The sequence below is a fragment of the Salarias fasciatus genome, assembly GCF_902148845.1.
Source record: "Salarias fasciatus chromosome 7 unlocalized genomic scaffold, fSalaFa1.1 super_scaffold_4, whole genome shotgun sequence".
Classification (NCBI taxonomy): Eukaryota; Metazoa; Chordata; class Actinopteri; order Blenniiformes; family Blenniidae; genus Salarias; species Salarias fasciatus.
This window is the reverse complement of record NW_021941229.1, coordinates 19,609,785-19,624,638: the sequence shown is the minus strand read 5'-3', so window position 1 is coordinate 19,624,638 and position 14,854 is coordinate 19,609,785. Positions and strand designations below refer to the sequence as shown.

The window sequence follows — 14,854 nt, the reverse complement described above, 5'->3', positions numbered from 1 at the left end:
ATAACTTTCACAGCCTAAACAGATTCCACTTTTACCTTCTCTGATGCATAAAAAGCTACAAAAAAGGTCAAACAACAGCAACAACTGTTGATTTCACTAATGAATAATCAACTCAGGTTCCAATGACTTGTTTAACCAATAAAATGTCCATCATGTCAGTTAAGGGGGGAATGTTTAGTTATAAAGTGTTGCCTATTGGGCTTGATGATCATTTATTGTCAGTAAAAACATAAGCATCTTTCACAGTGCATGCTGACAGAGCACGGCTTACAGAGGGTAAGAAATGCTGGATTATCATCTATTAGCCACAATTACTTCAAGGTAAAATTTACAACACGATGAAACAAACTTAAAATGGGAAAATCTGATTTCAGGCAAATACAAAACAATGAAAATCACATTGCTACTTGATGCCATATCAGCAACTGCATATTTATGAACTTTATTTTGGCTTAAATAATGATATCTCACTGATCAACAAATCAACACATAAAAAGACTTTATACTGTTTTCACAAACTATTCTGACATTATGAATAAACTGTGATTTTAAAAGTGCTAAAAAGTTAAATGAATCGCTATCGATATCTACTATGATAAATGACTGGCTCTTATTCAAAAAGTAAACACAGAGCGAACTGCAGCGACTCTCTTCTCTTTTGTCTATTTTACTTTCTTTTCTCTCATCGATTTCTTTTTCTTTCCAGCCTGCAGCTCTTAATGCTTCCTCATTAGTTGCTCATGGCGGCGGCGTTTTCGGATGGAGCAAATGTTTGCTATAAGTGCAGAAACATGACCCCGAACCCATAACAATGTCACTCTATATTTGTTGTATGTATAAATATGTCAGCCGTGAGTTACAGCCCAGCTCCAGAGTCCTCATCTGGAAGACGAATGTTGCAGTCGCAGTTGTATGTCAGCAAATTGTGTGAAAAATGCCAAAAACAAACCAGCGGAAAGGTTTTTCGCACTGTGCAAATAAACACCCGAACCTCCACGACTGACTATAAAAATGTGTTTTATCTAAAGACAGCGACTGCTAGAGACGGCGGTCATTATTACAAGAGCAATAAAGACGTGGATCCATCAACCCTCTGTGGTCGCTTAGTTCAAGTTACAGTCACAGGGGCCGGAGTCGGCCCCAGGGGACTCTGGGTAAAAAGTAGGGTACAACCTTGACAAGTCTTAAGGACTAACAAAGAGAGACACACAGTTACACCTCTGGGCCATTTAAAGACATTTGACCTTATAAACCGGCCTTTGCATTGTAAGGTATCCGGGGGAAAAAAAAAAAACAGGCTCAGAAAGAACATGCAAACTGCAGAGATGAATTCTTACTGTGAGGCAGGAGAGCTGATCCACAGACGAACACAAAAATTCATCCTGACTCGCCATTACAGTATGAGGAAAGCATGGCTTCTGGTATGCCTATTTAAGAATGGCCGGTACAGTACAAGACGGTAAAACCAATAACAGATTACAGCAGTTTAGCTAAAACCTTCTGCCTGTTCCATCTTGCAGTTAATAAAAGGTACATATTTCTCCCTCTTCAGCTCAAGTAACGCTGGATCCCTTCATGAAAACAAACTGATGATAAAGTGAAAGTCACATTTCACACACACTTTAATCTGACAGTGCTCCGAGGCTTTGAAAAGCTCTCCAGGACTGCATGTGTCACTGCAGGAGCAGGTCTGGGGAGCATCAAGGCCTGGACTCCAGGCAAAGCATGTAATTTTAGTGAGTGACAGTCAGAAGGCTATCAGCATCACCTCATCCAGTCCAGCCACATGGACCACATAACTGTGCAAAGAGTCCGATTTGATTTATTGATTGGGCAGGAGATCTCCTGGGACGGAAACCATGGAAATAAGAGACGGAAGAACAGGCCTGAAGCTTTTATAGCTGCAACGTTTAAAGAGAAAGAAGGGGGAATCCGTGTTAACAGCTGCACCACTTAAGAAAAAAGGCTTTGCGTCTAAACTGTTAAAACTACGTGAACAATCTTTTCATGCTACTTTTCACATTTGTGGATGTATTCACCTTTATCCTAAGCAAAGCGATCAAAGCATAATCCTCTGCATCTGGCTGGGTCAGCAGTATTAAATAATCTGCTGAGGCAGCCCTCTGGTGGTCGGCCACATATTCAACAAGTGGCTCAAAATTACAGTAACTAAATCCAAACCAAAGCCAGGTGGCTAAAAACTGCAGAGGATAAACAATGCACATGCATGTCACCATCACAGCTGCTGGCTTATTTATGAAGTGCAAGAACCAACCATCTTTTTTCCCCCTTTCTTCTCTGCTTTGAACCCCAATAACATGCTTTAAAGTGCTTTGATTTTTAGAAATTCACATCTTTCATGTTTGTATTTCACCTCCAGTAATTCATAGAAACAACACATTCTTATTTAATCAAACTACTAATAACAAAGAAAGTGCTTCTTTTCACAATATTAAGCTATTTTTTAGTTAAATGTAATGCTAAATTTAGTGAAAGTATTAAATAGGGGATAAAATAATGCTTTTTTTTTTAGCTACAATCATACAGTGACAAAACAATAAGAACATTTGATTGATTTTGCTGTAATGTAATGGCTCCAGTATTGGATTATCGTTCAAATACACCCATCTTTACTTATTAAATCGAGTCCAAGTCGGTATTCTTATATATTAGCTTTTTATAAAGAAAATTCTGTGGTGAACTGATTGGACACGTTAATATTTCAACACTCGAAGGTGATTAAAAACAGCATTAATCTTCACATTTTTGATTCTTAAAGCACAGAAAGTGTCCGGATGCGTCCCTCCACTCTCAGCCCCTATAAATAAAAACCTGATCTCCTACCTTTCGGGGTCCATTGGGAGAAAACTCCTGTGTTGACAGTCCACTCATGCCTCTCGGTGGTTTGTCCTTCTGCGTGTAGAGTCAGGTAAAGCGCAGGAGAGTCGCGCGCCTTTTCCACAGTCTGCAAAGCGACCGAAACGCGCCTTAAAAGACGCTCCGTGTCCGGTGCGCGCGCGTTAGTTCGGCGGCAGGTACCGAGCCCGGGATGGGTGTCTGGATGGATGTCGGCCTCTGAACTTTATAACCTTCTCTTGGTTCGGATCGCTGCAGGCTGCCTCGGTGTCCCTGCGGCCCTAGTGTCCTCGACCTGCTGCAGCCTGCGGGATCTTCACAGAAAACTGCTTTCCACCGAAAAGGTTCAGCAATAAGAACATGACGTGTAAATAAACTTATTTATCTAATCTTCGTGTGGCTCCACAAAAGGCCATATTTCAGACACTCTTATCTCGCAGCTCTTGGAGCCAAACGTGACATTTACATTAGATAGTTCAGTATCAACTGAAATATGCTCACCTGCCTCTTGCCTTTGACTGCAGGTGATAAATGTGGAGTTTCCAGCTGCAACTGTATGATGAAAACTCAGAGTAATACCAAACAAGGAAGTCTCAAAGGAAAATGACCTTTGTGGACTCTCGTATTCTTTACAGCAGCTTAACAGATCTACTTTTATATTTGGTACCTGCAGAGAAATTAACCTTTAACAAACTTCGTCTTAAAAAGAAAAAAAAAGGGCTCATTAATTTATTGTTGTATTGTGGGCAGGTTTTCCATTCAATAGATTTTTGTAGCAAAACTCAAATTAAGAGTTCAATTTCATTTTTGCATGTTTTCCTTATTTGCCTGAACGGTACTATATTTATTTAAAGAGAACTTATTGTAGTAATTCAACTATTTGTTATTTAGCTAACCCCCAAAAAATATAATTGAGTTTTCTTAAATAAAAAAGAAACACCAGAATGAAACTGGTGGAGGTACTTTATTCAAAAGTAATGAAAGATAAAACAGCTAAAAAGGAGGAAAAAGAATAGAGGCCAAAACAGTTAAAATAATAAAATTGGTAAAACTACTTAAAAAAAGAAAAAAGAAAAAACAGATAAAAAAAAAAAAAAATCTCCAAATCTGATGTATGTAATTTGACTGAATATTTGATATTCAAGTTTCCTGCTACAGGCCAGATGAGCCATAAAGAAACTCTGGAGGTGTCAAACATAAGGCATGTGGGCCACGTCCTGACCACTAGAGGTTCCTCATCTGGTCATGTATGACCTTATAGGAGGCAAAAATGACAAAAAAGGCTTCGATTGTAATTAGACAATGAAGTGAAAAGCAATTCCAAATCTGTCCACTAGGGGAAACAGCAATAGTGAGAAAGATGTGCACATTTTAGAACCTGTTTACGAAATGTTTTAAGAGCAAATGCATCATTTGTACGTTTCCATTTTAGAAAAGTTTAGCAATAATACTCCATTTTGAAACTAGTGTTCATTCATATTTAAATGGATTCATATTAAAATTCTATATTTATCATGCCAGGCCACTAGTGGGTGCTGTTGGTTGTTTTTGAAATGAAACCACACACACACACACATGCACACAGAGAACAGTCTGCTATAAACATTAACAATGGCGAGTACGGAGGCATTCTGAGCGGACCGACCATAAAACTGGATTGTTATTGTAGGTGACCATCAGCAGAGTCCCAGCAGGATATGGACTGGGAGTCATGACACTCTAGAGGCTAATGCTGTGAATCTTCATCTACTGGAGCATGTGTCCAACTGTTTACCTTGTCCATGGTGCACTTGTGCAGTTTCAGGATTGAGTTTTTGCCCATGTTCACGGGGACGGAGCATTTTCAAAAAGTTGTGTTTTCACCGTTGTCATGTAAACTAACACTCAAAGCACAATGGAAGATTTTTGTTTTCAATGCAAATCATTGTCATGTGAACTTGGGGCTCTATTTTGGTAGACCTGGTGCAAGCAGAGCACACCTGTCCTGCCCCTCGCCAACAGGGTACGTCCAGGGCATTTTACAATTTTTGTGCAGTCCACTGCCGTAGTCCAGCCTCTCTACACCTTAAGTCCTGTAGCGTCTCTTCCGTCAGGTCAAAGTGGCGTCCACAGCGTAAGGCTATGCAACGAAGAATTCAAAGAACTTTAGAATTCTGGTCTGAAATTTGGTTGATTCCTCTCTTTTTTCCACACTATGGCCCCGTTCCATACGCGCTCCAGACCATCTGGGGAAGTGGTTGGAGTGAAAACCCACTTGCCTTTCGGGCTCGTCACCTGAGATGCATTTTAATGACAAATGGAAACGGGGCCTTTTGTTATGATTCGAATTTCTGACTTCTTGATATTGCATGTTGGGAAATATACTTATAATTAATAAATTATTAAACCTCCATGAACCTTCTGCTGTCTGTTGCATCATGTTACAATGTTCTGCACATTTAGGTGGTGCAGTAATTTGAAGCAAGATTATCCAAGTTTTGTCCAGTGGAGATGGGTGTCACCGAATGAAACTGTGTCTATTAACAAAAAAAGCTTGTAGGCAACTTTAAAAGATGCACGTTATGAATATTATTCTACCTTAGGCATGAGGCCGGGATCAGCAGGATGAAGTGACACAGAAGATGGATAAAAAAATGTTACAGTTTCGGATCAGCCAGCAGTAAAAACAGATACTTCTCCACTTATAACATCAAAGTAACTTTTATAATTAACAGTAATTTGGAACGTTTAAATGAAGTTTGATTACTTTTTTCCATTACTTTAATGTAATAAAAATTTGAATGTCAAGTTTGTACCTGGAAAATGTTTACTACAAAAACATGTAGAGCTCTTTTATCTCTTATTTACTTTCAACAGATGGTGAGTAAAAACTATATATTAGAAATATATTTGAACAGAAACTTCATCTTGGTCATGCTTGTTAAACTTATCAGACAAAAAAAAAAAATCCAGAATGCAATTATCCTTAAAGTATATTTATTCACTATGGAACATGAGAAACACAATCTGATATGCAAAATATGAGCTCATTCTGAATTTGATGACAGACAAAAAAGTTGGGACAGGGGAAACAGAAGACAGAAACGAATGAAGACGATGTGACTAAAATAACCAGCATGTTAAACTAACAAATCGCTAACAGAACTCAATGAACAGAGGTTTACTAATCTTAGTCTAACTTAAAAAAAAATCCTCAATGTGGCATGTTTAAGACCACAAGTCACTATTATATATATATATTTCAGAGAATGTGGGGAAAAGCGTGTGCTTAAAAAACACGGCTTGGAGTGTATACTGAATGCTGCTGATCGATGAGTCCTTAAAACAATGAGAGTCAATCAATCAATCAGTTTCATCTGCAGGTCGTGAAACTACAGCAAGAAGTTCGAGCATGCAGAAATGCCTCTTCAACCTGGAAGAACCTCGAGAAAATCCAACTTACTATCAGCAAAATTGTGCATTTTAAGAATTTTGGCGACAGGATGAAATACAGGAACATAAAGGAAAAACTTCCTGCCTGCAGAGGAAATTCGATTCGGTTCTGCGGTGAAGAAAACCTTATTGTTTGAGCAGAGGACGGCCATTTATCCCTTGATGGGTCACTGAGTGCATTAGCTGGTCTCAGAGGAGCCAAGTCAGGTCGTTCTCCTGCATAAACAGCGAGGAACGGCATTCTGGGAACACAAGTGGGGGATGAAGGAGAGGATGGGCTGGGTCACTCTTCGGGTTGTTTTCATATCACCATAGATTTCTTCTTTTTTTCTTTGTTTTTTCGGGCACCTCTGATACAGCAGGCCGATGTCCACATATAACCCCATTTGCGAATTTTCCAAGAAGGCGCGGCTCAGCTGATGGAAAATGGAGGCCGAATCAATCGTCCCCACAGGAAGGCAAAACACAGACAGGTTTGTCCTCAGTGCAAACACAGGAAGACCAAAGCGGAGTGGCGGTTATTAAAAATGTCTTGATCGTAGGTCATATCTCCTGTTAAAAAAAAAAAAGAAATTAGCCGTCACTGAAAAAAAAAAAAAGTACCACGGCTATTTTTCAACAAAGTAGAAGTTAATGGATCATATATCTGCATCTGAGCTCATAAACATGAGAGGTGAAGTGATTAGCACTGCTGCTTCACAGCAAGAAGGTTGATGGTTCAAACACTGGTGAGGCCTTCCTGTGTGGAGTTTGCATGTTCTCTCGTGTGGGTGTCCTCCATGTTCTCCATTTTCCACTCACAGGCCAAAAACATGCACGTTAGGTTATTTTGGTGACCTAAATTTGAGTTGGTATCTTTATTTTAAACATGTTAAAAAAAAAAAAAAAAGGATTTATTATTTTTATTTTTCAAAATAATATATATCTCTGAATCACCCTTGTTGGTAATAAATATCCTACACAAAATATACCTACGGATATAAAAAGTTTGGCAGCCCTGATTTATAATTCGGTGTCAGCACTTGTTGAATGAAACTGATTTATGGGCTCAAAAAACAGGAAGTAAATAAAGGAAGTTAATATTTATTGAAGGCTGCTTTACATTAGTTTGTGATGCTGTCAGGAAGCCGGTTAAAGGTAACTGTCATGCTGAGAGCATCAAGTTATGTAATATAAAATCAGATCGAGTCAGGTGTCAGTAACTGTAACTCAACATAATTTAGGATTTACTTTCTTGAATAGAAGTTCTCTTTCTTTACCTCTAAGTTACACCATATGTATGTTCCTACACCTCCACTGGCCCCTTTCCTCTGTGACACAGGAGGAGAAACACTTTTGAGCTGAAACGACTGCAACACAAGTGGAAAATGCACAATTGTGCAAACATGAAACATTGTATGAATAAGAGGAAAGAGTTAGCACAAAGATTCAAAACCTTAATGCCCAAAGAGCCAGTTTTCTTATCTTTCCACCAGATAAAATTAGTTTTGAGTGACAAAACACGTTTACTTAAAAATAAACCTTCATGTCTGCTGAAATTGTATGGTATTTCAATTACTTTAGCTTTTAGTTATTTGTTTATAACAGTTTTAGCCCTTTCAAAAATGTTTTAACCCTTACCTTGACATTTTTCAAAACCTTTTTTGCAGCTTCAGCCATTTTCGATTTTATCGCTGTTTTCACTCTGTCTATTGTTGTTGTGATGCAGTTCAACTATGAGGAAAACAGTTTTTTGAAAAAAGCTTCTCTTTTTGTTTGTTCACCAAAAAATGGAAGAAAATAGAAATATAATGTCGATATTCAATAATCAATGGGAAAAGGGAAGTAATATGACGACCACCGTGTTAGGCGGTAAATAAAGTTATTTATTGATAAAAGTAAGGTGCAAAACGAAGTAGAGGTAAACTGGAGAAATACCATCTAACCAGAACAAAAGGAGTCTCGGACCTGGAGTTATCAGAACATAGAAAACAATAAGCCAAAGGAAACTAGAAGTTCCTGAAACCAAAACCAAACAAGAACCGAGTGTCTCGATCACTGACAGAGTTTTATCTACAAACACCGAGAGGCACGTGAGCGTGGCTGGCTGCAGCGAGCTGCTGGTCGCTGGCCTGCCAGCTGCTTTCATGATTGGCTGAAGGGACGGACGAGCAGCTCCAGGTGCAGGGGGAGGAAGAAAGAAAGAAAGAAATAATATTACGTAATGGTGAAACCTTAGAGCAATGTTTGGGGGAAAATAATTTTCACTTCCCCCAATGTCAGAGGTCAACTATTGATCTTCTCCACAGGTCATTGTTTGGGCCAAAACATGCAGCATATTTTACACGGTTTATTCGCTCCAGTTACTGGAACATGTTACAACTAACTTTTTATCAACAGCTGAAAGGCAGAAAAAGACAAGTTTTGTTATAACACTGGCACTTTTTCCATTTACTGCAATGCTTCACAGATATTCATGCTCATGAAGACTGTGGTTGACTTATTTTTATGAAATATAAATTATTACAAGTTGGTTTTTGTTGAAGAAAATGTTGGATTTCCACAAATTAATCCAGAATTATATCCAGTGACCCACGAAACAGGCTTTTTTTTTTTTTGCAAAATAAAAAAATAACTAAAATACTGTCATTCATTTGATGGAGATCACTTCATTACCTCCAGTAAATTGGTTAATTGTTTTAGGATTTAAAGAAATCAACTCTCTGCAATTGTTTGCAGGTCCATCATTGAACCAGCAGAGGGCGTGAGAGCTACAGCTACTACAACTACTAATCCACTTTATGTCAACATTCGACAGTTTCATCCTGCTTGACAATTTCAGTTTCTGTAACATCACCAGAAACTGTTAGGAAGAAGCAGTTATTCGAAATGGAAAATAAAGCTTTTCGTTCCAAGTTAGAGAAAAACTAAGACTCAGGTCACATCAAGGGAACCGCTGTAGTGAAAAATGAGATGTGGGATCAAACTGACCATCATCATCATCATCATCATAACTAATTTGTCTAAAAAAAAAAATCAAATAAAGACATCAAACCAGAGAAACAATATCATGGAAGCAATATCATATTGACTGTGGTTGGTTTGTCAGAGGAAGGAAAAATCCCCAGAAGACAGGATGCTGAATGTGCTCCCATCCCATTCACCCAGAAGCTGGATTTCAGTCGCTTCTGCTTAACTCACAGGAATGTGTAGCTTAATGCTGTTATGACATAAGCAGGCCTTTGTTTCTGCAAATCTGAATTATGCACGGCTGCACTGAATCCCTCTAACATGCACACACACACACACACACACACGCCCATAGACCAGGTCGGCTTCAAAATGTGTTTGTACAGACACAGGAGAGATCTGAGGAAGCTACAGACCTCAACGTTCTCAGGTGACTGTGGCTCTTGTACTACTGAGCTAAATTACAAATTGTAAGTTTCAAAATGTATCATCTCACTGTATTGCCGAGAGGCCATCAATAAGGCGTGACAGTCTACAGTCAGATAAGAAATCCAATTTTCTTATCAATGAAAATACCGAGTAACAGGGGAAAGTAAAACTTCGCACATGGTGCGAGTTTCCATGAGTGTTTTCTCCCGAATCCGGGGGCTGTTCATCAGTGTCAGCGGAGAGCAGACACAAGGCAATATCACAGTCCGCTCGCAACTTCTCAGTCACAGCGTTTGGCTCAGGACGCTGTGAAGCAGCCTGCTCTGAGGTCCGATCAGCATCCTCACTTCTGTTATATCCTACATGCGTCTATACGTTCCACAGTTTTTCATTAAACTCTGGACAAATGCTGATTTCTGAATGAAATGCATTCGCGTGCAACGATGCAATCTCGAACAAAAACACAGGTTTCTAATGTAAAGAGAGAGAAAAATAAGTGGCTTCACACAAAAATTAAGAATAATAATAAGAAGTCACATTGCAATCGTAGACATTAGTTCAATCAGAGGACATCCCACAGAAATATTACGAACATTGTTTCTAGAAAAGACAACAGGCGGCGTCAAATGAGACAGAATCTAATGAAACTCCATCAACAGCACTTTAATGCTTCCAGCTATGCAGCCATTTAGGGTCAAATCCAGAGCTTCCTAACCAATCAAGTGGTGTGTGTTTTTCTTCAGAGAGCCAATCGCTGGAAATGTATCCAGTGATAAGGTCAAAGTGAAATTTCAAACCACCTCAAAAGTGGGTGCAAAATGAAAAGAGGATCTGTAATTGAAAACGGAAGCGTCCCTGCATTTACATTTAATAGACAATTCCTACAAAACGCCCGTCGTGTACATGTTATCATAGGCCACAATTTGTCCTTGAGAGCAATTTGGTTCCTGCTTTGATGCGCCACATGAGGTATAAACAGGGGAAATCAGACATACTCCGTGCACAAATCAACATATATGAGGCCGAGGAGTCGCTCCAAACACAGAGAGTGGTCTCCACATCATGTGTCATTCACATATAACTATAAACGATAAATGCAGATGGACTTTGTGATATGCTGTAAGAGCTGAAGAGATGAGATCAAAGAAACCTAATTTAAAAGTTTTTCAGGCCTTAAATCAAGAATGCATTTTCACTGAGTGAACCAAAGCTGCGTGCTGCACAGACGGCAGAAAGAGCTGCGTTACACAGTCTGTGAGGACGGCTGCAGCTCGCAGCATTTCGAAAGAAATACATCCATACTGGAGCCTTTATTTTTGTCATAAGGACAATGCATATGTGAAATAAACCTTTTTGGATAGAAATAATTTTTATCTCCCCAACAATCTAATTCTAACATAACAGCAAAAAAAAAAAAAAAGCACATCTCATTCATATTAACCTGACCAAGGGTAAAAAATGTAGCTTAGACCAAAGAGAGGTTCAATTCTTTCATCATTTACAAAGAATGATTGATAAAGTCTCTCAACTGTAAATAATGAAAGAAATCTTTCTATGATGCACATTATTTTGTATGTTATGAAGGTAACAGATAACTCCTTTTCCAGGTTGTTAAGTCTAACTATAAAGCATGTGGAAGGCCTTACTTACTTATGTCAGTTTAATAACCCAGTATCCGTTTATTTCTTTCCTGTGGACATTTCTGTTTATGAAAAGTAATATTTATCCCAGCATGTCCGCATATAGTTTCCCACTATACGACTGCCAGTAGAAGAAAACCCGTTTCATTACATTTTAATGTGACATTGTCTAAAATATATATACAAGATGCTATTTGCCTTCTGGGTGCACAAAAAATTTCAAAGGACCTTTGGATTCCTCCCGTTTTAAAAATAGCCCAGGACATATAGCACATCCTGCAGATGCAAACATGTTGTTTTGAGTGTGGATTACACCGAGGCCCAATTTCAGCATTTGAATGGGCTGACCTTTCGGAGAGCCCGAGGCTGCAGCAGACCTGGAGGGACGGAGCCCAGGTGGAGCCTGGAACGCCGTGTCCTTGACTTTCAGCAGTCTGTGAACGCTGAAACTTTCTTTTCGCTCATATGCAGCCAATTTGCTTCTTTTTTTTTAACACCTGGGAATACAGGACATTTTCAATACTGTTTATTTTACATCGAAAATGTAAAAAGTGCATTATTCTATCAGCTTGGTTTGAAGAATGTTTACAAGAAAAATATCTTAGTCAAGCTGGAAATGTCATAATATAATGTTATTAATCAAAATTCTCGGTATAAAAGTTAGGCCAATTGTCAGGCCTGTAGCAGAACCACCTCCATGAGAAATTTATTTTTAAAGGAGATTTTTCTTTACATATGCAAATATATTTTTAATATATTCATCATAAACGAGCAAGTTCTTGAAGAGAGACATGCCCTGATTATCCCTTCGTCAAGATATATTTGTTAACGTCCACATTTCTTTGCATTTCTCCAGAACGAGCAGTATTAGAGTGAAGACAGTCACAGAAAGCACGATTAAACTGATGTGTTCCATATTGAGAAATAGATCCCGCACCAACAGCACTAATGTTGACAGTTCAAAACACTCATCATGCGGATTTAAATAGGGTTTTCTCTATTTACTTTGGTAATGCGTATCACATAACGTTGGTTTTCTCAATGCTTTTTTTTTTGCTTGGTTGATTCTAAAAAGCTGGATCTGTGCAGGATTTCTGAAATGCTTCCGAGTCTATTTGCAGACCATCATTTAAATTCTCCCCTCTGGTGAATATAAAAGCACGGGAAGTGTTTGTTCACCACTTTGAGCCAGACTTTTCTCACTCTCTGAAAAGGAGCCAGACTACAGTTTGTCATGACCGCATCGCACACGGCGGCGTGAAAGCAGCCCAGTGAATGAACTCCTGGTGTGAAGCGAAGGCTTAATAAATCATCAGGTTGTGACACGAGTTGGATGTCACGGTCGTGTTTACATAAACTCTTGATCAGCCAATGTTACGGTCAAGATCAATACAAGACGTGTGTATCTGTCAAGCTGATTAAACCAGATGAATGCAGCTTGAGGGTCAAATGTAGAATAATGTCATCAAAGATCTACTTTGAATTCAGAACTAAAAAAAAACAAACTACAGGTTGATATTGTGCTATTTAAGTGCACATCGCTGTCTGATTTATTTATGAAAATCTATATAAATTTGTCCTTTTTTCCAATCTTTGGCCTTTCCTGGAAGTTACACTTCTGCATGTTAAAAATGTTATGTATAGGTTTGTGTTTGTGTTCTTATTGAAAGTTATTTTCAGCTGAATTTGTGATTCTGGATACATTTTCAATCATTGTTTTTAATGCATACTAAAGTCTTTATCCTCCCTAGTTTTTATGAGTTTTAACATGTTTTGTACTTGTCAATAACCTGCAACCAGACTGATGAATAGAAGAAAGGCATCATTGGAGCACTGCTGCTTTTAATGGAAATGTAAATTAAACCAGAGTTGAAACAGAGCAGTAAATTGGATCATATATTTATTTCCTGGTATTATGAGTTACAGTTCCTAAAGCTTCAATGGGCTGAATAGAAATAAAAACGGCTGCAAAGCTGCTGTCTCTCTGGGCGGAGGCCCACTGAGTCGACTGTGCAAAATGAAGGGAAGCTCTGTTACCATTTTACTGTACTCCTGTTTACTGAGGGAGGAAGTTTCAATAAACTCCGTCTCACTGTAAAGAAAAACCAAATAATGAAAACATGAGCCTTTATTAGAAGTCCTCAATAAAAATTACCCCCTTTAAGCTGTCTGTGTGCATATTGGATTTCCTCAGTGGTTCTGTTGCCGTTTAGTTAGATTTCTCTCTTAAATCCAGTGCTAATATCTGAAATATTGCATCTTTCTTGAGCTAAACTTTATGGGTAAATCAATAATATGCACACTAGGCCTGCAATTTGAAGCCAAATAACAGTAAGACAATCAGTGCTTTAACAAATAACCGTTTCGTGACCAGTAACATAATTCACTAATTTTTAAGTGTCAACTTCAGCAAGGGCGAATCCCAATTCTCTGCTTAATCCTCAATCTTACTCCTCATTCCTCAAAATGCGCGCTCCCGTGAAGTTAAGTGCTGTCCCATTCCTTAACAAGTTGAGGAAAGGAGCGATACTAAGGAGAGTTATCTCCCTTAATTTTGAGATTCTACCAGACCTACCTTGGAGTTAAGGAGAATCCAGAATGCTTGTTAATAGTTCGTTTTGCTGTTATTTTATTAATAAAAAATGGTGTATATTACTTTGGGAGTAGTTGTATTAACTTTCTATCACAGATAATATTTACAAAGGCTATTAGAAAGAAATCAAGAAAATTCATTTGAATGCATTTATTAACAAGGTCACACATGCAAAATGTTAAACATTTCTAATGCAGGGCGCATTACTTACAGTTAGAAAGGGCGTTGTTATGGATCATTGACCAAAATTATCACTGCTGCCACCCCCACCACCCCCCACCACCACCACCACCGCGCTAAATTGTGCAGCGCCTTGACAACGGAGAGGGAAAAAAAACAGCGGTCCACGCGTGTGCGCTCTCTCTCTCCTTCGGACGGTCCACAGAAGCGTCGCGCTAGCCGCTAGCCCCCTCCCGACGGTCCAAAAACTCCCCGCCGCACGCTCCCCCCTGGCTACACTTTTTTCCTGCAGGAAACGCTGCACTTCTGGCTTTCTTCTACCCTCTTGCGCAGTGCTGCCCCCTGTGGTCCAAGGACGTAACTGTCTTTAAGGGTTGTCCCATTTCCAAGTGACATTACATTCCTTAACACTTGTTTTTAGGAGGCACTTAATTTGAGATTGAGGATCAAGGTTGAGGAGTGAGGATTAAGCAGAGAATTGGGATTGGGCCCAAGACTTTTTAGCAACTTTCTGAATATTGCAGGAGAACCTCAAAGCTAGTGCTTCTGAACTGCCCCCATTTATGGAGTTGAATCAATTCCAGCTACAGAAGAGTTGATTAATCAATTAATGGAGGCATAAGTGAGTCCGAGTCAGCCGCTTCAGACATTTCAAGAAACCCTGTCATTATCGCCGGGTCCCCCTCCCTCCTCCTCCTCCTCCTCTTCTTCTTTCATCTTTGCTCTCGTCACAGCCACGCACGAGCCTGGGTGAGACGGGAGGTCGCTCCCGGGT

The 14,854-nt window shown here is 39.2% G+C and overlaps 1 protein-coding gene and 1 long non-coding RNA gene across 2 annotated transcripts in view; both read right to left on the bottom strand.

Moving 5' to 3' along the window:
* The window catches only part of pde8b (phosphodiesterase 8B), a 41,984-nt gene extending 38,943 nt beyond the window's left edge, over positions 1-3,041 (bottom strand). The window contains exon 1 of the mRNA XM_030084504.1: positions 2,845-3,041. Within this exon, the coding sequence (XP_029940364.1) occupies positions 2,845-2,892 (48 nt within the window). The 5' untranslated portion in view covers positions 2,893-3,041. The remainder of the gene's footprint in view (positions 1-2,844) is intronic.
* A 3,622-nt stretch (positions 3,042-6,663) lies between these two features.
* LOC115383072 (uncharacterized) overlaps positions 6,664-14,854 on the bottom strand; it is a 29,524-nt gene continuing 21,333 nt past the window's right edge. Inside the window, exons 3-4 of the long non-coding RNA XR_003930628.1 lie at positions 7,548-7,637; positions 6,664-6,840 (exon numbers count right to left, since the gene is read on the bottom strand). This is a non-coding gene — a long non-coding RNA (uncharacterized LOC115383072). The remainder of the gene's footprint in view (positions 6,841-7,547; positions 7,638-14,854) is intronic.